This window comes from Neofelis nebulosa, chromosome 10 (genome assembly GCF_028018385.1).
Source record: "Neofelis nebulosa isolate mNeoNeb1 chromosome 10, mNeoNeb1.pri, whole genome shotgun sequence".
In the NCBI taxonomy this organism is placed as follows: domain Eukaryota; kingdom Metazoa; phylum Chordata; class Mammalia; order Carnivora; family Felidae; genus Neofelis; species Neofelis nebulosa.
Genome location: NC_080791.1, coordinates 1,496,707 through 1,522,140, shown reverse-complemented (window position 1 = coordinate 1,522,140; position 25,434 = coordinate 1,496,707). Strand labels below are relative to the sequence as shown.

The following is a 25,434-nucleotide window of genomic DNA, read 5'->3' as shown; positions in this document are numbered from 1 at the left end:
ATAATCTCACATAAGAAAATCCAAAGGCATGCTACAGCCCATACACTATCCATAGACAAAATTTCTGGGAATCCAGAGCAGTGAGGACCCTGTCCAATGAGCTGACTTCAGGGAGCATTCGTTTTTGTTTTTTTTTTAATTTTATTTTTTATTTTTTTTTAATTTACAACCAAATTAGTTAGCATATAGTGCAACAATGATTTCAGGAGTAGATTCCTTAGTGCCCCTTACTCATTCAGCCCATCCCTCCTCCCACAACCCCTCCAGTAACCCTCAGTTTGTTCTCCATATTTATGAGTCTCTTCTGTTTTGTTCCCCTCTCTGTTTTTATATTATTTTTGTTTCCCTTCCCTTGTGACCATCTGTTTTGTCTCTTAAAGTCCTCATATGAGTGAAGTCATATGATTTTTGTCTTTCTCTGACTAATTTCACTTAGCATAATATCAGGGAGTGTTCTTGGCAATAAGGCCACGGTGACAGTTACTAAAATACAACAGTGCAGTTGATTTATGAGTCAGAACGAGTGAGCTAACTTAGCATTATTCAACTTCAACACTCCTGGCAATTTGTGCTGGAAAACCATTTCTTGGAAGGAGAGGTCCTGAGCATTTTAAGAGGTCTGCCATAGACCACCCAAACTGTTGCAACCAAAAATGTCCCAGGCCTTGCCAAAGGCCCTCTGGGGGACAACATCACTCCTGTTTGAGAAGCAGTGGTCTGGCTGTGTTCAGGTCCTGGGTCCAGTTGGGCCACCAGGGAGACATACCCATATGGAGAACCAGCCACGAGAAACAGATACAATGACTGATCACAAACTTCATCTCTGTTGTACATACAAATGCCCGTATGCTTCTAAAAGGAAGCATCCAGACTAAAAAGCCAACCAGAATGTTCAGCTTTCATCTGTACAATAATTCCCGATCCAGACCCAACCCCAACATGGAAATGAAATAACCACTGGACTGAAACAATCAATGAAAAATGCTTTTGACGTCTGTTATTAGCAAAACTTACACTATATGCCCACCACACCAGCCTCTCCCTCAACAACTTCTAAGAGGCTGGCTGGTCCACAGTCTTTAGTTGCTTACCAGCTGCAAACTGGCACATGGACCTTCTGCTTGGGCGGAGTCACGAGGCACGTGTGACTCCGGAAGTAAAAACAATGCGAATCTGAAGAGGAGCTGTCCCTTGCCCTTCTTTTCCATCAGTACACATTTGAAGGGATTTCTGAACAGCATAAATGTGAGGAGGGAAAGTACATTCCAGTCCTATTATCTGTGCTGACTGACCTCAGTATGTAGACAGGCAGTTCATACTGCTTAGATTAGGGACAGGGGATGTAACTAAAATTGGACACAGACTGTTTAAGGTGGTTCTAGGACAGCCATCCTCTGTCCCCAAAGGAAACATATGATGACAAAATGGCAATTCACGGGCAACTCAACATGTTGGAAGACAACAATCTGAAATATATGCAAAGAGGATAAAAGATTCCAACTACTGTGAAATGCAACCCTGGGAGAAAGGCAGAAAAAATAAGGTAAGGGCAGAGATGAACTCTCTTTCCCTAATACTGAAATACACAGACTAACCCAAACAGCCCTGCACAGCCAGGGGGAAGAGGGGTTCATAATGTGAACCGCTCAGGATGTGAAATATGTAACTCTGCACCAGATCCAACTTCAAGGGACCTTGTCAACACCCATTCTCAGATGATGCTACGGACACTGCCAACACCCGACACCAGTCACAGCTGACAGAGGCTCAGATTCAGGGAGCCTTCAAGGGCCAAACAGGCTGAAGGGACAAATCCAGACGGCCCTAAAGCTTCATTCCCACCTCCCCTTTAAGATAGAATAGCAGGAGCTGGTCAACAGATATGAGGAAGGACCAGTAAAGAAGAGACGAACTGAGACCGGAGACTGATGTCGAAAGTAACTCCAGGTCACAAGGGCAAAAGTGCCCCTACCAAAGCTCGCTTCACAACACACAGCCACTGCCAGCCCAAGCACACTGATGTGCAAAACAGCAAGTGATCTATGAATGCGTTTTTCGCTCTGTCCCTGGTTTGCCCAATGACTCCAGTTTCTATTTAAACCTTGCGGCGTGAACATAAATGCTGTAGTGGCAGTGATGTGTGTGGTATGAATCAGGACAATACGGTCTCGAGTTTAAATGCTTTCCTTTCTACTTGTCAAAGGCTGGCTCAGGTACCTACAAAGCAGTCCTGAGACTGGGCCACCCCCACACCATCCTGCTTACGAGATGGGCCCCTAAGAGGATTCTGGGAATTTGGATTTGGGGAGGGTTCTTACCTTACCCAGAACATGGTGGAAGAGTGGCTCACTGCGTTTTCACTGTCTGTACAAACAATGTGGTTTGTGCTGAACACTTGCGTTTTTGTTTGGGGAAGCTGGAAATCTGCTACATGCCAGGCCGAACGAGCTTACATAATGAGACCCCAGTGGGGCATCTGGGTGGCTCAATCGGTTAAGCTACCAACTTCAGCTTTGCGGTTTGTGGGTTCAAGCCCTGCATAGGGCTCTGTGCTGACCGCTCCAAGCCTGGAGCCTGCTTCAGATTGTCTCCCTCTCTCTGCCACTCCCCCACTCATGCTCTGTCTCTGTCTCTCTCAAAAATAAACAAACATTAAAAAAAAAAAATTACCCCCAGTAAAAACTAGGGTCTGAGTTTGTACGCAGTAAGCTTCCTTGGTATATGACATTTCACATGAGTCATTTCACAACCTGGTCCTGGGAGAGTAAGCACTTCCTGTGTGACTCCAATGGCAGAGGACTTAGAGGCCTGCACCTTGTTTCTGGACTCCTGACCTCACTTATGGTGTGCTTTCTCTTTGCTGATTTGCTTTCTATCTTTTCCCTGCAAACAATCTGAGCCCTGAGTGTGACTGTTCCAACTGTGCTCCAGAAGACCCCAACACGGCGCCCCCCCCTCGGCCTTCCCCCCCACCTCCCTGCCGCGTCACTCCAGCCAGGGGCAGCTCAGAGACCCCGACACACCTCCCCCCAGAGTCACTCCAACTGGGAGCGGCCCGGACACCCCAACACAGCGCCCCCCTCGCCCCCCTCCCCGTGTCACTCCAGCCGGGAGCGGCCAAGACACCCCGACACAGCGCCCCCCCGCCTCGCGTCACTCCAGCCGGAAGCTCCCCGGACACCCCGACACAGCACCCCCCTCCGCAAAGGCACTTCAAGAATTCATTTACTTGCCACAGACTAGGAGGACATGCTCATATTCCCCCTGAAAAGTTTCCATTTGGTTAGATTCGGTAGCAAGACAGAGAAAGGTCAAAGTTAGTTATGAAGCTAATTACTTTCGAAATTTTAAAAATAGCCATTTTGTGGAAACTGTCAAATATTTACCTTGAGCGACCAGATCTCGTCTCAATAATGGATAGAGAACAGCTTCTACACCGTCCATCTCCTGTATAATAAGGGTTTTCCCAAACCGCACTGCCAGCTCGAGAGCTGTGATAAAGTTACTATCCTGAGGGAATAAAAAGAATACGTATTAATTCCTTTAGTACCTTAATATTTATAAATGTCCTCAAAGATCATGAAGGAAGATGTTAATAAGAATAATATGAATATTTTAAAATTTAGTATGCATGTTAATAATTCAAATTATTCATGATTGTGTTTCTAGTTTTAAGTACTTGGTGATGAATCATTAGAGTCGAATAAATTATCAAATAGATTTCATAATTTAAACACACATAAAAAATAAAGATTTTTACAGTAACAATAAAAAAGCTTGATTTTTCAATCTGCTACTAGAATTTAAAATTTTAACTTGATGCACAATTTTTTTTTTATTTTTTATTTTTTTGCTTATGTTCAAAATCAAACACTGAATGGAAGAAGAAAGGCAAATGATGACTTCTAGTGAACTTTTCTTGTGAAAACAACCTCTGGACAAAAATCTATAATCATGCAAGAATTTTAAGGCTTTCTAGCTAGCAAAAGAGTTTTAAACCTCCAACTATGGTTACAAAAATTAAATATTTGGAATCATAATTATTAAAGTCTCCTCCTGTAAACCCAAGTGGCATTAAAGTATTTTTTAAATGTTTACTTGTTTATTTTGAGAAAGAGAGAGACAGTGTGGGTGGGGAGGGGCAGGGAGAAAAGGAGAGAGATACCCAGAACAGGTTCCATGTTGTCAAAGCAGAGCCCAATGTGGGGCTTGATCCCACAACTGTGAGACCATGAACTGAGCTGAAATCAAGGATTGGATGTTTAACCAACTGAGCCTCCCAGCTGTCCACAAAGTATTTTATATATTGCATTATATATATATATATATATATATATATATATATATATATATATATACACACACACACACACATATATAGTATACAGATAGTATTTTGTGTATATATATATATATATATATATATACACACACATATATATGTACATACTTAATACACACAAATCAGGTAAATACCTCCATTTTTAAAATGAAATACATTTTAAAGAGAGAATTGGTCAAGCACCTGAAGAATATCTATGAAAATCATGGGGCACCTGGGTGGCTCAGTTGGTTAAGCATCTGACTCTTGATTTCAGCTCAGGTCATGATCTCACAGTTCATGAGTTTGAGCCCCACTTCAGGCTCTATGTTGATAGCATGGAGCCTGCCTAGGATTCTCTGTCTCTGTTTCTGTCTCTCTCTCTCTCTCTCTCTCTCTCTCTCTGCCCCTCCTCCACTTGCTGTCTCTCAAAAATTAACATCTTTTTTAAAATGTTTAAAAAATTTGTAAAAGAAAATTAATCATACACTAGGCCTTCTTCAAACAAAACAAAACAAAATAAAATCTGACCCCAGATAATTTCCTCAGCAAGATAAATATGACAGTGAGAAGTCACTCCCCCCAAAAGACTATGATTACATTTCACTGAGCAGCATGTCAAATCTTGGACACATTGGAGATGCTTGTTGGTGAGGGTGAGGAGCAGGAGACAGTAAGAGGCATTGAGAGAAACCACATGAATGCTAGAAGTCCAGGAGACTTTCTCCAAGTGGAGTTAGGGACTTTCATTTCTGTGGGATCCTATACTGATGTCTTTAGTTGTAATTTAGTGTGAATTCTTATTTAATAGTCTCTCCAGCTACCAGACTGGTATCTCCTTGAGGGCAGGGATGGTGAATGTGTCACTCACCAGTAAATTCCCAGGTCTTAGATTAATGCTCAGCACACGTGAGGAATCAAGCAAATATTCTCCTCCCGTTTTTACAAATGAGAAAACCAAAGCTAAAATCATTATCTTTGTTTCCTCAGGTCCCAAGCCAGGTAAGTTACAGCAGTAAGCCTATGTTTTGTGAATACGGATCCAGAATTCTGTTACCATAAGATGCTATCCCTAGTCAGCATCTCAATTATAAGTACTGCACACCTGCTGGTTAATAACTTCCAATCTTGAGTCTTTCAAATGTGTCTTCAACCACTCTGTAGCTCGAGAAGAAGGGTCTATAAGGAATGGGCATACTCGACTCTAGTTTCAAAAAAAGAAAAAAATTATAAGCTTTCATTAAGTGGAAAAAATTGCCTAAAAATTATGCATCAATTACTGAGGGGGTTTTTCTTTCAGGCTTTGGAGAACATAAATATACAACCGTAAGGAGGAAATAAAGATGCCAGTTTTAGCTGCACACAGAGGCTACATTAATAAATTTATAGCTATCAGGAATATTAGAAAATTAAATGCAACCACAGTAAATGGAGAAGAGTCCTATTTACTACACAGTAATGAAGTGTGTGTGTTAACGATACAGCAAGCAAGACCTCTAGTCCCCACCTGATGCCGTCTGCACCTCTCTTTGTGGCTTTTAAAATACACAAATTATTCGCAAACTTTATATATTCTTTGGTCAAATAAACCATAAAGACATTAAAAGAGAAGTATGAACTAATCATAAAAGTACTGCTGAAATAATTAGCAATATAATTGGTTATGTTTCAGACATTAATTCTTATAAAGCAGTATATAGTTAATACTATATAGACAGAGCATCCTAGAAGAAAAAAATTATGTATCTTATAGATTAAGATCTAATGAACTAGAAACTAAATTCATTACAGAATACCCTGAACCAAACAGAAAGCTGGAAACTAGGGAAAATACATTGAACACACAATACCACTAAGCAGGTGAGAGGAAGACAATTATATAGATAGGATTAATTTAAATGTAAATACGTAAATTAATAGCTTTGGTAAATTTAAGAGGTAATAATCATTGTTACCTAGTAAATCAGATTTGAATAACAACTAGCCTAATTTATCTTAAATGTTCACATATATTTGAAAAAGGTAATGCAGTTGTGGGCTGTCCGGATAAGAAAACAAACAGAAATCCAAGTGAAATGAAGACTTCAAACTGAGGTATGTCCCTTAAGAAGTCACAGGTTCTTTTGGGGACTTATCAAGAAGGCAGAGAGTGGGGACTATCTGTCCTAGGCGAACAGCATTCATTACCAAGCTTTTTCAAAAGTGCCAGGAAATGGTGATAATAAAGAGCTGACTGCCTTTAAAACAGCTTTGCTATTGTTTTAAAAGTCCCTCTAAACCACACAGCCTGGTTCTGCCTGCACTGAGAATGAACTACTCTCACCGCATCTCGATTTCCCAAGGTGGCCCACTAATGTGTGATCGGCACCCAGCTCCATCTTATAAATGTGCTATTCCTGGCAAATGAGGTGGTTAGAAAACAGCCCCATAAGCATCTCTTACATACTACGCTTGGTTTTAGATCTGATTTTATGTATTCCATAGCCAACACGTCACAAGTCTATGAGATCTTGCCCAACCACAAAAACAATTATTTTAAATTAAAAAAAAAAGTTCTTACCCATGATTTCAAACCAATGATCTGATGCAGTTAAAAAAAAAAAAAAGATAATATTTCAAAAAATCATGTCTTCAGACCAAAAATAAGCTTTAGAACTTCAAAGAGTACTTACAGGTTTGAATTAATCTTATTTATATTCCTCCAGAGAGATTTAGACAAAATCTCTAAGGTATATTTTAGGTCTGTGATCCATAATTAAATGTAAATTCTACACATAAGTGAAATAGATCCCGAAATGTTGAGCTGTCATTCACTCATCCATCCCTTCATCTACCACGTGGGGAGTAACTACTATGTTAAGACGATACGAGGGATGCAGAAATTAGTAAGATATAAATATACCCTTACCCTTCATGACTTCACATCCCAGAAAGAAAAAAAACCTAAAAATTCTATAATAAAGAGCACACAAGATTCTATGGTGGAGCAGGTAAGTCAGGGCAAGCTGCTAGAAAGCAGTTCAGGTCAAACTCGAAGGTCTTAGAACATTTTACATGATCTTCTAACTATGCGATCTTATATCACGTGAGAAGATTTCACAGACACGTGCTATCCACTCACAGCCTTAAATGCAAGAGCTTATTCTAAATCTAGAATACTTTACAACTGACACAAAAAGTTGACTGTAGTAGCCCATCCCAACAAAATTAACTGACCTAGCAAATTTTTCCAAATGGTTTTGTTTTTTCATATAATTATATCTATCTACAAGAAACATGGCAATGTTAAATAAAAAGTAAACCAAAGCTTATTATTAAAATTAATTTCACAATTTTCCCTAGATTCATCATAAAAGATAATTCAGAATCCAAAACTAAGTATTTTCAATTACTATCATCAGGAAAAAACAATTACTGTGACAAACACTTTTTTTCTAAATGCTCATCCCCTACTTCTCATGGAATAAAAAAAGAATAATACTTAAACTGTGTGTTTTTTAAATCTGCAAAAGACTGTCTTCTTGGATTGCTGACAAAGAAGAGGTCATTAGAAAACTTTGGAGAAGGAACAACGAATAGAATAAAAAGCACATGTAATACAATAAATGTAATGAATTTATTTACCTACACATTTACAGTGCCACATTTGTAAATATAACGAGAGAAAACGTTTTAAAAATAGAGAAGAAGCCAAATCAAATTCTGAGAAAGTCACAACCATTTAATCTGTGGTCAGCACCCTCTCCCCTGGGAAGGAGGCCACATAATGAGCCAAAATAAGTCAGCTGACTAATAGGTCTAACCAAACAAAATAATCCAGGAATACTGGGCCCATGAAACAAATCTTGTAATACTACAGTATGTTACCTAAAAAGGAGCATTTCATGTTCATGCTACCTTTGGAGCTATGGAGTTACAGAATAAGGAAACAGTGTGTAGGCAGAGAACAGGGCAGAGAGGAAAGAGAAAACTGGTGTTAGAGAGGATAAGCTATTGCAATAGAAACAACAGACAAAAACCTATCACTGAAGGGAAAAAGTATCTTCCAATCATCTGTTACCTAATACAAAGGTAAACCAAGTTAGCGGCAAACTTCATACTTCATTTGAGGAAACTATCAGTTTGTATACATTAGTTGGAATGTGATTTTCACATTCAATGCTAATAAGGCTGTAATACTTTAACGTTTAAGCAATGACTATTGAGAAATATACATGGAGACAAGGGAAGATGGTGGCGTAGGAGGACGCTGGGCTCACCACGTCCCGCTGACCACTTAGATTCCACCTACCCCTGCCTAAATAACCCAGAAAACTGCCAGAAGACTAGCAGAATGGAGTCTCCAGAGCCCAGCGCAGACGAGAGGCCCACGGAAGAGGGGAGGAAGGGCAGAGAGGCGGTGCGCGCTACACGGACTGGCGGGAGGGAGCCGGGGCGGAGGGGCGGCTCGCCGGCAAAGACCCCGAGTCTGGCTGGCAAAAGCGGAGGGGCCGGACAGAGTGTGTTCCGACAGCAAGCAGGACTTAACATCTGGGAGGTTATAAGCTAACAGCTCTGCTCGGAGAACGGGAGGGCTGGAGGACAACGGGAGGGAGAGTTGTTGAGCCCCAGACAACAGAGCTCAGTTTGGCGGGGAACAAAAGCGCTCGCCAGCGCCATCTCCCTCGCCCATCCCCCAGCCAAAATTCCAAAGGGAACCAGTTCCTGCCAGGGAACTTGCTTGCACCCCGCAAACACCCAACGCTGTGCTTCTGCGGATCCATCCCTCCGGGGGGTCTGACTCTCTCCTGGTGTCGCAGGGCCCCTCCCAAAGCGGATCTCCGAAGGAGGTCGAGCTAAGCCTGCCCCTCCCGTCCCCATGCATCTTGTCTATCCACCCCAGCTAACACGCCAGATCCCCAGCACCACAAGCCTGGCAGTGTGCAAGTAGCCGAGACGGGCCACGCCACCCCACGGTGAATCCCGCCCCTAGGAGAGGGGAAGAGAAAGCACACACCAGTCTGACTGTGGCCCCAGCGGTGGGCAGGGGGCAGACATCAGGTCTGACTACGGCCCCGCCCACCAAGTTACTCAAGTAACCAAGTTACTCAAGACAGCACAGGGGAAGTGCCCTGCAGGTCTGCACCACTCCAGGGACTATCCAAAATGACCAAACGGAAGAATTCCCCTCACAAGAATCTCCAGGAAATAAAACAGCTAATGAACTGATCAAGAAGAATTTAAACAATATAACAGAAAGTGAATTTAGAATAATAGTCATAAAATTAATCGCTGGGCTTGAAAACAGTATAGAGGACAGCAGAGAATCTATTGCTACAGACATCAAGGGACTAAGGAATACTCAGGAGGAGCTAAAAAACGCTATAAACGAGCTGCAAAACAAAATGGAAACGACCACGGCTCGGACTGAAGAGGCAGAGGAGAGAATAGGTGAACTAGAAGATAAAATTATGGAAAAAGAGGAAGCTGAGAAAAAGAGAGATAAAAAAATCCAGGAGTATGAGGGGAAAATTAGAGAACTAAGTGATGCACTAAAGAGAAATAATATATGTATAATTGGTATTCCAGAGGAGGAAGAGAGAAGGAAAGGTACTGAAGGTATACTTGAAGAAATAATAGCTGAGAACTTCCTTGATCTGAGGAAGGAAAAAGGCATTGAAATCCAAGAGGCACAGAGAACTCCCTTCAGACGTAACTTGAATCGATCTTCTGCACGACATACCATAGTGAAACTGGCAAAATATAAGGATAAAGAGAAAATTCTGAAAGCAGTGAGGGATAGACGTGCCCTAACATATAAAGGGAGACCTATAAGACTCGTGACTGATCTCTCTTCTGAAACTTGGCAGGCCAGAAAGAAATGGCAGGAGATCTTCAATGTGATGAACAGAAAAAAATATGCAGCCGAGAATCCTTTATCCAGCAAGTCTGTCATTTAGAATAGAAGGAGAGATAAAGCTCTTCCCAAACAAACAAAAACTGAAGGAATTCATCACCACTAAACCAGCCCTACAAGAGATCCTAAGGGGGATCCTGTGAGACAAATTACCAGAGACATCACTATAAGCATGAAACCTACGGACATCACAATGACTCTAAACCCATATCTTTCTATAATAACACTGAATATAAATGGACTAAATGCACCAACCAAAAGACACAGGGTATCAGAATGTATAAAAAAACAAGACCCATCTATTTGCTGTCTACAAGAGACTCATTTTAGACCTGAGGACACCTTCAGATTGAGAGTGAGGGGATGGAGAACTATTTATCATGCTACTGGAAGCCAAAAGAAAGCTGGAGTAGCCATACTTATATCAGACAAACCAGACTTTAAATTAAAGGCTGTAACAAGAGATGAAGAAGGGCATTATATAATAATTACAGGGTCTATCCATCAGGAAGAGCTAACAATTATAAATGTCTATGCGCCGAATACGGGAGCCCCCAAAATATATAAAACAATTACTCATAAACATAAGCAACCTTATTGATAAGAATGTGGTAATTGCAGGGGACTTTAACACTCCACTTACAGCAATGGATAGATCATCTAGACACACGGTCAATAAAGAAACAAGGGCCCTGAATGATACATTGGACCAGATGGACTTGACAGATATATTTAGAACTCTGCATCCCAAAGCAACAGAATATACTTTCTTCTCGAGTGCACATGGAACATTCTCCAAGATAGATCACATACTGGGCCACAAAACAGCCCTTCATAAGTATACAAGAATTGAAATCATACCATGCATACTTTCAGACCACAATGCTATGAAGCTTGAAATCAACCACAGGAAAAAGTCTGGAAAACCTCCAAAAGCATGGAGGTTAAAGAACACCCTACTAAAGAATGAGTGGGTCAACCAGGCAATTAGAGAAGAAATTAAAAAATATATGGAAACAGATGAAAATGAAAATACAACAATCCAAACGCTTTGGGATGCAGCGAAGGCAGTCCTGAGAGGAAAATACATTGCAATCCAGGCCTATCTCAAGAAACAAGAAAAATCCCAAATACAAAATCTAACAGCACACCTAAAGGAAACAGAAGCAGAACAGTAAAGACAGCCTAAACCCACCAGAAGAAGAGAAATAATAAAGATGAGAGCAGAAATAAACAATATAGAATCTAAAAAAACGGTAGAGCAGATCAACGAAACCAAGAGTTGGTTTTTTGAAAAAATAAACAGAATTGACAAACCTCTAGCCAGGCTTCTCAAAAAGAAAAGGGAGATGACCCAAATAGATAAAATCATGAATGAAAATGGAATTATTATAACCAATCCCTCAGAGATACAATTATCAGGGAATACTATGAAAAATTATATGCCAACAAACTGGACAACCTGGAAGAAATGGACAAATTCCTAAACATCCACACGCTTCCAAAACTCAATCAGGAAGAAATAGAAAGCTTGAACAGACCCATAACCAGCGAAGAAATGGAATCAGTTATCAAACATCTCCCAACAAATAAGAGTCCAGGACCAGATGGCTTCCCAGGGGAGTTCCACCAGACATTTAAAGCAGAGATAATACCTATCCTTCTCAAGCTGTTCCAAAACCTAGAAAGGGAAGGAAAACTTCCAGACTCATTCTATGAAGCCAGTGTTACTTTGATTCCTAAACCAGACAGAGACCCAGTAAAAAAAGAGAACTACAGGCCAATATCCCTGATGAATATGGATGAAAAAATTCTCAATAAGATACTAGCAAACTGAATTCAACAGCATATAAAAAGAATTATTCACCATGATCAAGTGGGATTCATTCCTGGGATGCAGGGCTGGTTCAACATTCGCAAATCAATCAACGTGATACATCACATTAATAACAGAAAAGAGAAGAACCATATGATCCTGTCAATCAAGGCAGAAAAGGCATTTGACAAAATTCAGCACCCTTTCTTAATAAAAACCCTTGAGAAAGTCGGGATAGAAGGAACATACTTAAAGATCATAAAAGCCATTTATGTAAAGCCCACAGCTAACATCATCCTCAATGGGGAAAAACTGAGAGCTTTTTCCCTGAGATCAGGAACACGACAGGGATGCCCACTCTCACCTCTGTTGTTTAACATAGTATTGGAAGTGCTAGCATCAGCAATCAGACAACAAAAGGAAATGAAAGGCATCAAAATTGGCAAAGATGAAGTCAAGCTTTCACTTTTTGCAGATGACATGATATTATACATGGGAAATCCGACAGACTCCACCAGAAGTCTGCTAGAACTGATACATGAATCCAGCAAAGTTGCAGGATACAAAATCAATGTACAGAAATCAGTTGCATTCTTATACACTAACAATGAAGCAACAGAAAGACAAATAAAGAAACTGATCCCATTCACAATTGCACCAAAAAGCATAAAATACCTAGGGATAAATCTAACCAAAGATGTAAAAAATCTGTATGCTGAAAACTATAGAAAGCTTATGAAGGAAATTGAAGAAGATATAAAGAAATGGAAAGACATTCCCTGCTCATGGATTGGAAGAATAAATATTGTCAAAATGTCAATACTACCCAAAGCTATCTACACATTCAATGCAATCCCAATCAAAATTGCACCAGCATTTTTCTCAAAACTAGAACAAGCAATCCTAAAATTCACATGGAAGCACAAAAGGCCCTGAATAGCCAAAGTAATTTTGAAGAAGACCAGAGCAAGAGGCATCACAATCCCCAACTTTAGCCTCTACTACAAAGCTGTCATCATCAAGACAGCATGGTATTGGCACAAAAAACAGACACATAGACCAATGGAATAGAATAAAAAACCCAGAATTAGACCCACAAACATATGGCCAACTAATCTTTGACAAAGCAGGAAAGAACATCCAATGGAAAAAAGACAGTCTCTAACAAATGGTGCTGGGAGAACTGGACAGCAACATGCAGAAGAATGAACCTAGACCACTTTCTCACACCATTCACAAAAATAAACTCAAAATGGATAAAGGACCTGAATGGGAGACAGGAGACCATCAAAACCCTAGAGAAGAAAGCAGGAAAAGACCTCTCTGACCTCAGCCGTAGCAATCTCCTACTCGACACATCCCCAAAGGCAAGGGAATTAAAAGCAAAAATGAACTACTGGGACCTTATGAAGATAAAAAGCTTCTGCACAGCAAAGGAAACAATCAACAAAACTAAAAGGCAACCAACAGAATGGGAAAAGATATTTGCAAATGACATATCAGACAAAGGGCTAGTATCCAAAATCTATAAAGAGCTCACCAAACTCCACACCCGGAAAACAAATAACCCAGTGAAGAAATGGGCTGAAAACACGAATAGACACTTTTCTAAAGAAGACATCCGGATGGCCAACAGGCACATGAAAAGATGCTCAACGTCGTTCCTCATTAGGGAAATACAAATCAAAACCACACTCAGATACCACCTCACACCAGTCAGAGTGGCCAAAATGAACAAATCAGGAGACTATAGATGCTGGAGAGGATGTGGAGAAACGGGAACCCTCTTGCACTGTTGGTGGGAATGCAAACTGGGGCAGCCACTCTGGAAAACAGTGTGGAGGTTCCTCAAAAAATTAAAAATAGACCTACCCTATGACCCAGCAATAGCACTGCTAGGAATTTATCCAAGGGATACAGGAGTACTGATGCATAGGGGCACTTGTACCCCAATGTTTATAGCAGCACTCTCAACAATAGCCAAATTGTGGAAAGAGCCTAAATGTCCATCAACTGATGAATGGATAAAGAAATTGTGGTTTATATACACAATGGAGTACTACATGGCAATGAGAAAGAATGAAATATGGCCCTTTGTAGCAACGTGGATGGAACTGGAGAGTGTGATGCTAAGTGAAATAAGCCATACAGAGAAAGACAGATACCATATGGTTTCACTCTTATGTGGATCCTGAGAAACTTAACAGAAACCAAAGGGGGAGGGGAAGGAAAAAAAAAAAAAAAGAGGTTAGAGTGGGAGAGAGCCAAAACATAAGAGACTCTTAAAAACTGAGAACAAACTGAGGGTTGATGGGGGGTGGGAGGGAGGGAAGGGTGGGTGATGGGTATTGAGGAGGGCACCTTTTGGGATGAGCACTGGGTGTTGTAAGAAAACCAATTTGACAATAAATTTCATATATTGAAGAAAAAAAAAGAAATATACATTATCTGAAGAATTATTTTCAAAAAATGCATATCACCATCTCTTATAACCCAAAACTTATCTTATCTTCACTTTGTATAACTTTGTTTTGCAAAACAAAATAAAAATGTAAAATCATATACTGTAGATGAGGAAACTATCTAACCAGGTGAACTGGGTACCCCTAAATTATTTATATTACAATTAGGGAGTTCAATTTAGAACTTTTTGTCATCAAGATAATACTGCTTTATACTTTTCTATTAAGGTAAAAAGTAAATTATACCAAAAATTATAGATTCACCAACTGAATCCTAAGAGGATTTTTATTACCAAAATACCTTCACTTTAAGGTTACGAAAAAAAAAACTGAAAGCTTAAGAACTTGAACAAAGCACTTCCTGGGGCGAGCTTCCAAAGGAATAATTCTAATGAGAAATTAAAATTGATTACTTACCTGTAAGATAACAAGAGCATTTTCTATGGAAAGGTCATCTGATGGTAGGCCTTCACTTTTCCAAATTAACTGCTCACTTTCAGTACAAAGAAATCTCCTTAGATCAAATTCTGAAAAGATATTAATATCTCACTACAGTGATCATGGACTTGACAAAGGAAAGGGAACAAAACTATTTAAAATACACTAAAACAAAAGTCGCAGAATTATCCTTAATCCATTCCTCCCCCTTTAGCACCAAAAGCTAAGGGTGGCAGGGGAGGAGTTTAAAACAGAAAGTACAAAGGAATGAAAGTCAGTTAAATTATATTTCTTGTATATTTAATAAACATTTCACAACTATAATAATTTGTGAAAACCACAGCAGTCACAAGGAATGTTGGAATTCCTACATCCCATTTTATGATATGCAATTATTGTGAAAATCAATGTATTAAAATATTTAAATGCATTCATACATTACCAAAAACACCCCACGCTCTCAGTTTCAGAGAGTCATTTCAGGAATGTAAGATCATTGTAACAAAACAATTCAGAGAACAATTGTAGAATTGAGCAAATCTGAAGTAGATTTGGTTTCTTTTAGCTTATAGAACATTTTTCTCATTTATCAAAAAATACAGTTTTAGTATATTGAAATTTCAAAACATGAATGACTAAGTACAAACTTTCAAGACAAGCTGACTTGGTCCATTCTTCCAAGCAGGTTTTTCTCAGACCCTCAGGAGCAGCAGAAAGATAGGTAATGAAGGCGGCGGCCAGCTGAGCCCTCTTAGGAAGAGTAGCTAATTCCTCTGTTATCTCTGCAACCTGCACAAGAAAAGAGAGAGCAGGGGCGGGGATGGGGGGATGGATATGTTCTAAAACGGGAAAAGCATGACAGCTTCATAAATTAGAGTTTTGACTGTAGAAAAAAAAAATCATTTGCCGGTTTAAAGTAATAACCCCTGTTGTGCATACAATTGTGAAAATGTAAAAATAGCCACAAGATCTCAGACCCTGCTGAAATTTTTAAAATGTATGAAATACCAACATTATTTGTACAGATGAACATATTTTGTCATTGAAAGTTCATAATGGTTCCTATGAAGCAGAACTTTTATCCCAATTACAGTTAAAAACTGTGAATTAGCATCACTTTGGAAACTACAACTAAGTACACAGAGTAAGAGCAAAGGTACAAAACAAAATTTTAAAAATGCATGGAGATGCCTTAGTTAAAAGCACAGTGTGACTGCAGCATAGATGTGAGCAAGCAAAGTAGCAACGCAGAAAAGGTGGAAAGAGAGGCAGAGCGGGCTTGCCATGCACACAACGGAGCTTCTGCTGTAACCCAGGGCGGTAATGAACCACTGCAAGTGTTCAAACAGGGCAGACAGGGATAGAATGAGACTGGGTTTACAAAGATTATTCAGCTGACAAATGAGGAACCAACCAATTTAAGAGTCAGGAGGGGGACAAGTTAGAGGAGAATTTAGGTAAATAAATAAACAAACAAACAAACAAACAAACTGGCACTAAAGACAGAAGACAAATTTGAAGGATATTTGCAAGTGGACATGACAAGCAAACAAGGAAATCTAACAGAGAGATTACTCGTAGTTAAACACAATCATTAATCAAAAAACTCCTAACAAGGGCACCTGGGTGGCTCAGTGGGTTAAGCAACAGACTTTGGCTCAGGACATGATCTCGTGTCTCTGTGTGAGTTCAAGCTCCACATCAGGTTCTCTCTGGTCATCGCAGAGGCTGGAGCCTGCTTTGGATCCTCTGTCCCCCTCTCTCTCTGCATCTCCCCTGCTCATGCTCTTGCTCTCTCTCAAAAATAAACCGACGTTAAAAAAAAAAATTCTCAACAAACAAAAGTCCAGGACTTCATGGCTTCACAGGTAAATTCTACCGAACATCTAAGAGTTAATACCTATTTTTCTCATATTATGCTAAGTAAAATAAGTCAGTAGGAGAAACAGAAATACTGTATGATTTCACTTATATGTGGCATCTAAAAAACAAATGAATAGACGAAAAGCAGATTCAGCTTTTATGATGATTTAGGGGATGGACAGAATGGATGAATGGGGGGCAGGAGATACAGGATTCCAGTCAGGGAAGGAATAATTCATGAAAATAAATGGCACAACACAGGGAATCATAGTCAATGATATTGTGATTGCACTGCATGGTGACAAATGTAGCTGCACATGTGCTGAGCACAGCGTAATGTGTAGAGCTGTTGAATCACTATGCTGTATATACCTGAAACTAACTTAACATTGTAGGTCAACTATACTCAAATAAAAAATTATAAAAAAACAAACAAAAATAGACTGCTCATCTCAAAGTATTACAAAAAAATAGAGAGGAAGGAAAGCATCCAAATTCATTCTAGGAGGCCAGCATTACCCTGACACCAAAACCAGACAAAAACGTAACAAACAATAAATAAAAAAATAAATAAAACTACAGGCCACTATCTCTGATGAACAAAGATGCAAAAATTCTCAAAATAATAGCAAAACAAATTCGACAGTACAACTTAAAAAAATCCCTTACCAAGTTCAAATGGGATTTACTCCAGTAATGCAAGAGTGCTTCAATATTTGAAAATCAATGTGACACATATTAACAAGAAGGGTAAAAGCTACAGGATGATCGCAATAGACACAGAAAAATCATCTGACAAAATACAACACCCATTCATGATAAAAACTTTCAACAAAGTGGGTTTAGAGAGAACATACCTCAAGATAATTAAAGCCGTTAATGAAAACACACAGCCAACATCATACACAAGGGTGAAAAACTGAAAGCTTTTCCTCTAAGACCAGGAAGAAGACAAGGATGCGCACTCTCAACACTTAGATTCAATATAGTATTAGAAGTTCTAGCCACAGCAATCAGACAAGAAAAAAATACATAAAAGCCATCCAAAATGATAAGGAAGAAGTAAAATTTGCACTATTTGCAGATGACATACTATACATAGAAAACCCTAAAGACTCCACCAAAAAATTATTACATCTGATAAATGAATTCAATAATGTTGCAAGATACAAAATTAATGTACAGAAACCTGTTGTATTTTTGTATACTAATAATGAGGTAGCAAAAAGAGAAATCAGGAAAACAATCCCATTTACAATTATACTAAAAAAAAAATGCCTAGAAATTTAACCAAGGAAGTAAAAGCCCTACACTGTAAGACACTGATGAAAGAAATTGAAGATGACACCAATGAGAAGATATACCATACTCACTAACTGGAAAAATTATTATCATTGAAATGTCTATACTACCCAAAGCAATCTACAGATTCAGTGCAATCCCTATCAAAATACTAATAGCATCTTTCACAGAACTAGAACAAATAATCCTAAAATTGCTAAGGACCCACAAAAAACCTTCAATCACCAAAGCAATCTTGAGAAAAACAAACAAAGCTGGAGATCTCACCATCCTAGATTTCATTGTATGACATTAACCTATAGTAATCAAACAGTATGATATTGGCAAAATAATATGCACACAAATCAATGGAAGAGAACACAGAGATCAGAAATAAAACCCACACGGGGGCGCCTGGGTGGCTCAGTCGGTTAAGCGTCCGACTTCAGCTCAGGTCACGATCTCACACTCCGTGAGTTCAAGCCCCGCGTCGGGCTCTGGGCTGATGGCTCAGAGCCTGGAGCCTGCTTCCGATTCTGTCTCCTTCTCTCTCTGCCCCTCCCCCATTCATGCTCTGTCTCTCTCTGTCTCAAAAATAAATAAACGTTAAAAAAAATTTTTTTAAATAAAAAAAAAAGAAACCCACACATATATCACGTATATCACCAATTAATTTATGACAAAGGAGGCAAGAATATACAATGAGTAAACGATGCTGGGGAAGCTGAAGAGCTAAATGCAAAAGAATAAAACTGGACCACTTTCTAACATCATACCCCAAAAGAAAGTGCATTAAAGACCTAAACGGGAGACATGAAACCATAAAACTCCTAGAAGAAAACAGGCAGTAATCTCTTGGATGTCAGCCATAGCAACATTTTGCTAGATATGTTTCCTCGGGTGAGGGAAACAAAAGCAAAAATAAACTAATGGCACTACATGAAACTAAACTGCTTTTACACAGCAAAGAAACCATCAACAATAGACAAAGGCTGAATGGGAGAAGATATCTGCAAGTGACATAGCCAATAAGGTGTTAGCATCCAAAATACCTAAAGAATTAATACAACTCAATACCAGAAAATCCTAATAATCCAATTTAAAAATGGGCAGAAGACCTAAAGAGACATTTTCCCAAAAAAAGACATCCAGATGGCCAACAAACACATGAAAAGATGCTCAACATCACTCATCATCAGGGAAATGCAAATCAAAAGCACATGAGATCTAACCTCACACCTGTTAGAATGGTTAGTAACAAAAGGCAAGTAATAACAACTAGTTGGCAATGTAAAGAGAAAGGAATCCTCTTGCATTCTTGGTGGGAATATATATGGTGCAGCCACTGTGGGGAACAGTATGGAAATTCCTCATAAAATTAAAAAGAGAGATACCATATGGTCCAATAATCCCACTTCTGGTATTTACCCAAAGAAAACAAAAACACTACTTTAAAAGATAAATGAATCCCTAGGTTCACTGCAGCATTATATACAGTAGCCAAGATATGGAAGCAACCTAAGTGTCTATCAATAGATAGATAAAGAAGATGAATGGATATGGGCACCTGGGTGGCTCAGTCGGTTGAGCATCTGACCACGGCTCAGGTCATGATCTCAGAGTTCATGGGTTCAAGCCCCACAATGGGCTCTGTGCTGACAGCTCAGAGTTTGAGGCCTGCTTCAGATTGTCTCTCCCTCTCTCTCTGGCCCTCCCCTGCTCGTGCTCTGTCTCTCCCTCTCTCAAAAATAAATAAACTTTAAAAAAAAAAAAAAAAGAAGATAAATGGATAAAGAAGAAATCAAAGATGGCAGTGGACTAGGAGGAACCCAGGCTCATCTTGTGCCTCAAACACAACTAGATAACTATCAAATCATCTTAAATACTCAAAAATCGACCTGAAGACTAACAGAACAACCCAACAACCAAAAGCAGAGAAGAAGCCACAATGAAGAAAGTATAAAGTGTGGAGACGTGGTTTGGGGGAGAAACGGACTGCAGGTGCTGTGGACAGGAAGGAGCCATGGTCACAGAGAAGGGCAACAGAGAGAGAGAGAGAGAGGCACACACAGGGGAATGCACAAGGAGAACGATTCCACAAAGCCAGTGGCTTGGAAAACAAGAGGGGCAGATTTTCATGAGTTCTTGCCACCATCAGGGTTTAAAGCCTGTAGTTTCAAAGGTCAGAGGGCCTGGCTGGGATGAAGCCCCTAAGAGTTACCTGGGGAGAAGGCAGGCAAACAACCTGGAGGCGGACAGCATGGAAACAGGATCTGAAAACTGCCTGGGGCACATAGGGCTTCCCTGTGAGGCAGCATTCTGGGAGACACCTCTCCCTCCCAGGGGACTAAGGACCTAGCTGGTGGCCTTCCCTCCCCTGCTTCTCAGCATTGACAGAAAGCCACCTGCGGTAAACAGCACAGCGCCCACACCAGTTTGCCTCAATCTCAATGTGGGGGGCCCCTTCCTCAGAGACAAACAGAAACCCCCACCCATACCATGTCTCCAAACCAGGGTGTTCTACAGGGCTTCAGTTCTGGTGGAGGTGGTGACAGGTCTCATTTCATAAGCAGAACAGAGCAAGCATAGTTAAAACTCTCCACATTCAGGCCATGGACCAAACACTGACCACAGCAGGCTAGGAGAGCACCTGCAGATGACTGGCCTGGAGGACAGAGCAGCCAAAACACAACAGCAGAGCACACGCAGCACATACTGAAGACAATTTCTTAAGTGCCAGGCCCTGGGGACTACATGACCTTTCTTCATAAGGCAATTGCCTTCAAGAGCAGGATATATACTTTTCAGACACACAGAATAAGGCAAAGACTTAGACATAATACCAAGATGGAGGAATTTATCCCACATGAAAGAACAAGATAAGGCCATAGCCAGCTATCTGACAGAAACAGATAGAAGTAACATGCCAGATGGAGAATTTAAAGCAACAATCCTAAGGATAGTCACTGGACTTGAGAGAAGAACAGAAGAAATTAGGGAGACACTTACCACGGAGGTAAGAGAATTAAAAAAGAAGTAGAGATGCAGAATGCAATAAATGAGGCTGGAAATAGACTTCATGCAATGAACACAGGCTGGAAGAAGCAGAGGAATGAATTAATGACCTATAAGATGAAATAATGTAAAATAATGAAGCTGAACAAAAGAAAGAAGAATTACGGAATAGTAAAATAGACTTAGGGAACTCAGTGACTCCATCAAATATAATGGCACTCATATTATAGGAGTCCCAGAAGAGAGAGAGAAGGGGACAGAAAATTTATTTCGAGAAATAATAGCAGAAAATTTCCCTAATCTGGAGAAGAAAACAGACACCCAGATCCAGGAGGCAGTAAAAACTCCCATAAAAATCAACAAAAGTAGGCCAACACCAAAACATATTCTAATTAAATTTTCAAACTATAGTGGTAAAGAAAAAAAATCTTAAAAGCAGCAAGACAAAAGAAGCCCTTAAGTTAAAAGGGAAGACCCATAAGGCTAGCTGGAGATTTCTCAACAGAAACTGGGGAAGACAGAAGGGAGTGGCATGATATATTCGAAGTGCATAATGGGGAAAATCCACAGCCAAGAATGCTCTATACAGCAAAGCTATCTTTCAGAATAGAAGGAGAGATAAAGAGTTTCCCAGACAAACAAAAACTAAAGGAGGTCATGACCTATACCAGCCCTATAAGAAATACTAGAGGGGACTCTTTGAGTGGGAAGGAAAAACCAAAAGTGACAGAGACAACAAAGGAACACAGAAAATCTGCAGAGACAATGACAAGACAAGTAACAAAATGGTAATAAACATGTATCTATCAATAATTACTCTGAATGTAAATAGACTAAACACTCCAATCAAAGACACAGGGTGTCAGAATGGATTAAAAAAAAAAAAAAAAAAAAAAAGAAAGACCTATCTATATGTTGCCTACAAGAGACTCTCTTTAGACCTACAGACACCTGCAGATGGAAAGTAAGGATGTGGAGAAATATTTATCACACAAATGGATGTCAAAAGAGAGTCAGACTGGCAATACTTATGTCATACAAATTCGACTTTGATATTGTATTGTTTTTATCCTGCACTGGCCTCATGAAATGACTGAATGTATTCCCTCTATTCCATTATTTGTAATATTTTGATAAAGATTGTCATTAATTTTTTTTCAAATGTTTGGTACAATTCACCAATGAAACCACGTGGTCTTGGACATTTCTATGCTGGGAGATTTCTGATTCCTAATTAAAGTTTCATTCTGTTTTTTATTTTTATTTTTTGGAAAAATTGGTGATTGCTTTCAATGTTATATGTTATTGTCTATTCAGGTCACTATTATATTTATTTCTGATTTTTCTGTGTTACTTCCTTCCTCCAGTAAATTTCAGTTAATTTTCTTCTTTTTCTAGTTCCTTGTGGTATAAGGTTGTTTACTTGAACTTTTTCTTAATACAAGCAGTTATAGTGTAAATTTCACTTTAACATCTGCTTTTGTGGCATCTCATAGGTTTTGGAATATTGGTTTTTTTGCTTTGACACATATTTTGATTTGCCGCTTGATTTATTTGGCCCACTGCCTGTGCAACAGTGTTATCATTTAATACATCGTAAATATTTAATATTTACGCTGTAGACTTTCCAGCTTTGTTTTGTTATTGATCTTCAGTTTTGTCCAATTGTGGTTGGAAAATAGTAGGATTTCAGTCTTCTTAAGTTTGTAATATTTCTTATGTCCCTTTTTATGTGATTCAACCAGGGGGATTCTTCTGTATGTCCTCAAAGAAAATGTGTATTCTATTTTTCATGGATGGAATGTTTTATATGCATCTTTTAGAACCATCTATTCTTAAGTGTACTCCAAGTAAAAAATGTTCTTGTTGAAAAAAACCAGTAACTTTAACTGAGGGAACTCATTTAAAACAAAGCATATGAGAAAGGAGGTAGACAGGGCCATGGGGGAAATAGGTGAAGGGGACTGGGAGTACACTCCTCATGACAAGCACTGAATGATGATGTACAGAACTGCTGAATTACTGTACTGCATTCCTGAAACTAATGTAACATTGTATGTTAACCACACTGAAATTAAAATTAAAAACTTACTATAAAAAAAGAGAATGAATAAAGAAGATACACACACATGCACACACAAGAGAGTATTATGCAGCCATAAAAAAAGAATGGAAAAAATCTTAAAAAAAGAATGAACTCTGCCCATTTGTGACAACATGGGTGGGGCCTAAGAATATTATGTTAAGTGAAATAACTCAAAGAAAACAAATTCCATGGGATTTCACTTACATGTGGAATCTAAAAAACAAACAAACAAACATACAAAGAAAAAAACAGAAACAGACTCGTGAATACACAGAACTGGTGGTTGCCAGACATGAAGGAGATTAAGAGATACAAACTCGCAGCTAGAAAATAAGTAAGTCATGGGGATGTGATATACGACATAGGGAACGTAGTCCGTAAGACTGTAATAATTGTGTGCTGACAGATGGTAACTAGACATTTTGTAATGTACATAAATGTTGAATCGCTATGTTGAACACCTGAAACTAATATAATATTGTAAGTCAACTGTAATTCAGTAAGAAAATAACTAAAAATAAAATGAAAATGAAGGCTGGACCAAAACAAAAAAACAAAAAACAAACCCCTAACAACTCAGCAGTCTGGAAATACAGCTTTGGTCACCACCATGGCATGGAGGACATTACTGAGACTAGACGAGACAAGCCCAGAACAGGTGCAGGGACAGGGGCTGAGGAAGGGAATGCTGAGGCACTCAAACACTCCAGGGTGAGCACAGGAGGGAATCCCTACAGGAGTAGGGAGGGGTCTAACTGGTTTAAGAAAAACGAACCTATCAACCAAAAAAAATGAGACAACACGGTAACAAAGTCAAAATAACAGATTATTTGTAGAAGGAATCAGTGGCCAGCACTGTCAAATCCTGAGCTTGCTGTCCTGGAAGGTGAAGTTCAGGGTAATCTCTGGAGAGAACTACGACGTTTCCCCTCAAGTCATCGTCACCCCTGCCTTTCCCTCCATAACATTTGCAACCGGAAGAGGAACAGGCCACAATGTCCAAAACCCACTCACATAAAAACATTCTGCTTAAAAATCAACTCACACAATGGCCATTAAAATCTAGGTCATTTATCCTAACCTAGTGGAAAGTTGAGGGATATTTCGCCCCTTTTTTTCTTTTTTTAACAAATACATTACAGATTTTTCTGTGTTTTAAAGGAAGCTTCTTTCTGACCTCTGTCTCTCTCAGACAAACCTGTGCGTTCCATCTTTTGTGCTCTCGGTCAAGCTGATTAATTAGCACTTCTGCAGCTTTAATTGTTTCCTGCGCTCTGCTCACTTCAGCTTCCAGCTTGGCGGCTTCTGAAGTCCTGCTCTGAAATCTAGGAAAACATTAAAATTTAATTAAAGGCCAAGGGGTTTAAGTGAGATTTGACTACATTATCCTTAGATACTAAAGTGAGCTTTTATATAAGAATTTAATTAACGATAATACTGCCAATATTTGTGTTTGAAGTATCATTAACATGAACCGGGAGAACTGAAGCCCGGCTCTTACAGGGCCGCGACGTCCTGCTGCTTGCCAGCCAATTTCTCCATGTGACATTCAGGGCCCTGTCGGAAGACTGACCCCATCTGTCTCTTCAGTTGTACATCATTTGAGGCCAGTCCAGCAACACCACATGTCAATCTCTAGAAATTCTATTCTCCGGAAACACCCTGTCCTCTATCTGCTTCTTCAGGGTGCCCCATGTGCCTGGAATACATTCCAGCCCCTCTTATCCCTACCCCACCACTCACTCTAACTCCTTGAAATCTCTATTTAACAAAAATATAAATAAAATTTTAAAACTCATTTCAAAAATCCAATTCTCTACCTACGTGCCTGTTTGTCCAAGTTTATAACTGTCCTTTTAAATTATTTTCCTTAAGAAATACTTGTACGAATTTATTATTTTATCAAATAGAACAGTACTATTCCAGATTATTACCCAGTCAGTCCTTCAACAAATATGTAAGTACTTACAAAATGCCCCAGATTGTGACAAATATAAACAAAACAAAACCAAACAAGGGGCACCTGGGTGGCTCACACTGTTAAGCATCCAACTCTTGATTTTGGCTCAGGTCAGGATCTCATGGTTTGTGAGATCGAGCCCCATGTAGGGCTCTGCATTGAGATCACGGAGCCTGCTTGGGATTCTCTCTCTCCCTGTCTCTCTGCTGCTCCCCCGATAGCACCCATGCACTCTCTCTCTCAAAATAAGTATTTTAAAAGACAAAACAATAAACAGCAAAAAAAAAAAAAACCTT

General features: G+C 39.5%; 1 protein-coding gene across 8 annotated transcripts in view; it reads right to left on the bottom strand.

The window, feature by feature from the left end:
* DYNC2H1 (dynein cytoplasmic 2 heavy chain 1) overlaps positions 1 to 25,434 on the bottom strand; it is a 339,313-nt gene that overhangs the window by 193,682 nt on the left and 120,197 nt on the right. For 6 of the 8 annotated variants that reach the window (XM_058686526.1, XM_058686519.1, XM_058686520.1 and 3 more), the window contains 6 exons: positions 24,377 to 24,503; positions 15,581 to 15,722; positions 14,913 to 15,022; positions 6,882 to 6,902; positions 5,427 to 5,525; positions 3,387 to 3,510 (listed from right to left, as the gene is read on the bottom strand). In XM_058686526.1, the coding sequence (XP_058542509.1) occupies positions 3,387 to 3,510; positions 5,427 to 5,525; positions 6,882 to 6,902; positions 14,913 to 15,022; positions 15,581 to 15,722; positions 24,377 to 24,503 (623 nt within the window). The remainder of the gene's footprint in view (positions 1 to 3,386; positions 3,511 to 5,426; positions 5,526 to 6,881; positions 6,903 to 14,912; positions 15,023 to 15,580; positions 15,723 to 24,376; positions 24,504 to 25,434) is intronic. The other 2 variants (XM_058686521.1, XM_058686523.1) reach the window with 1 other exon arrangement.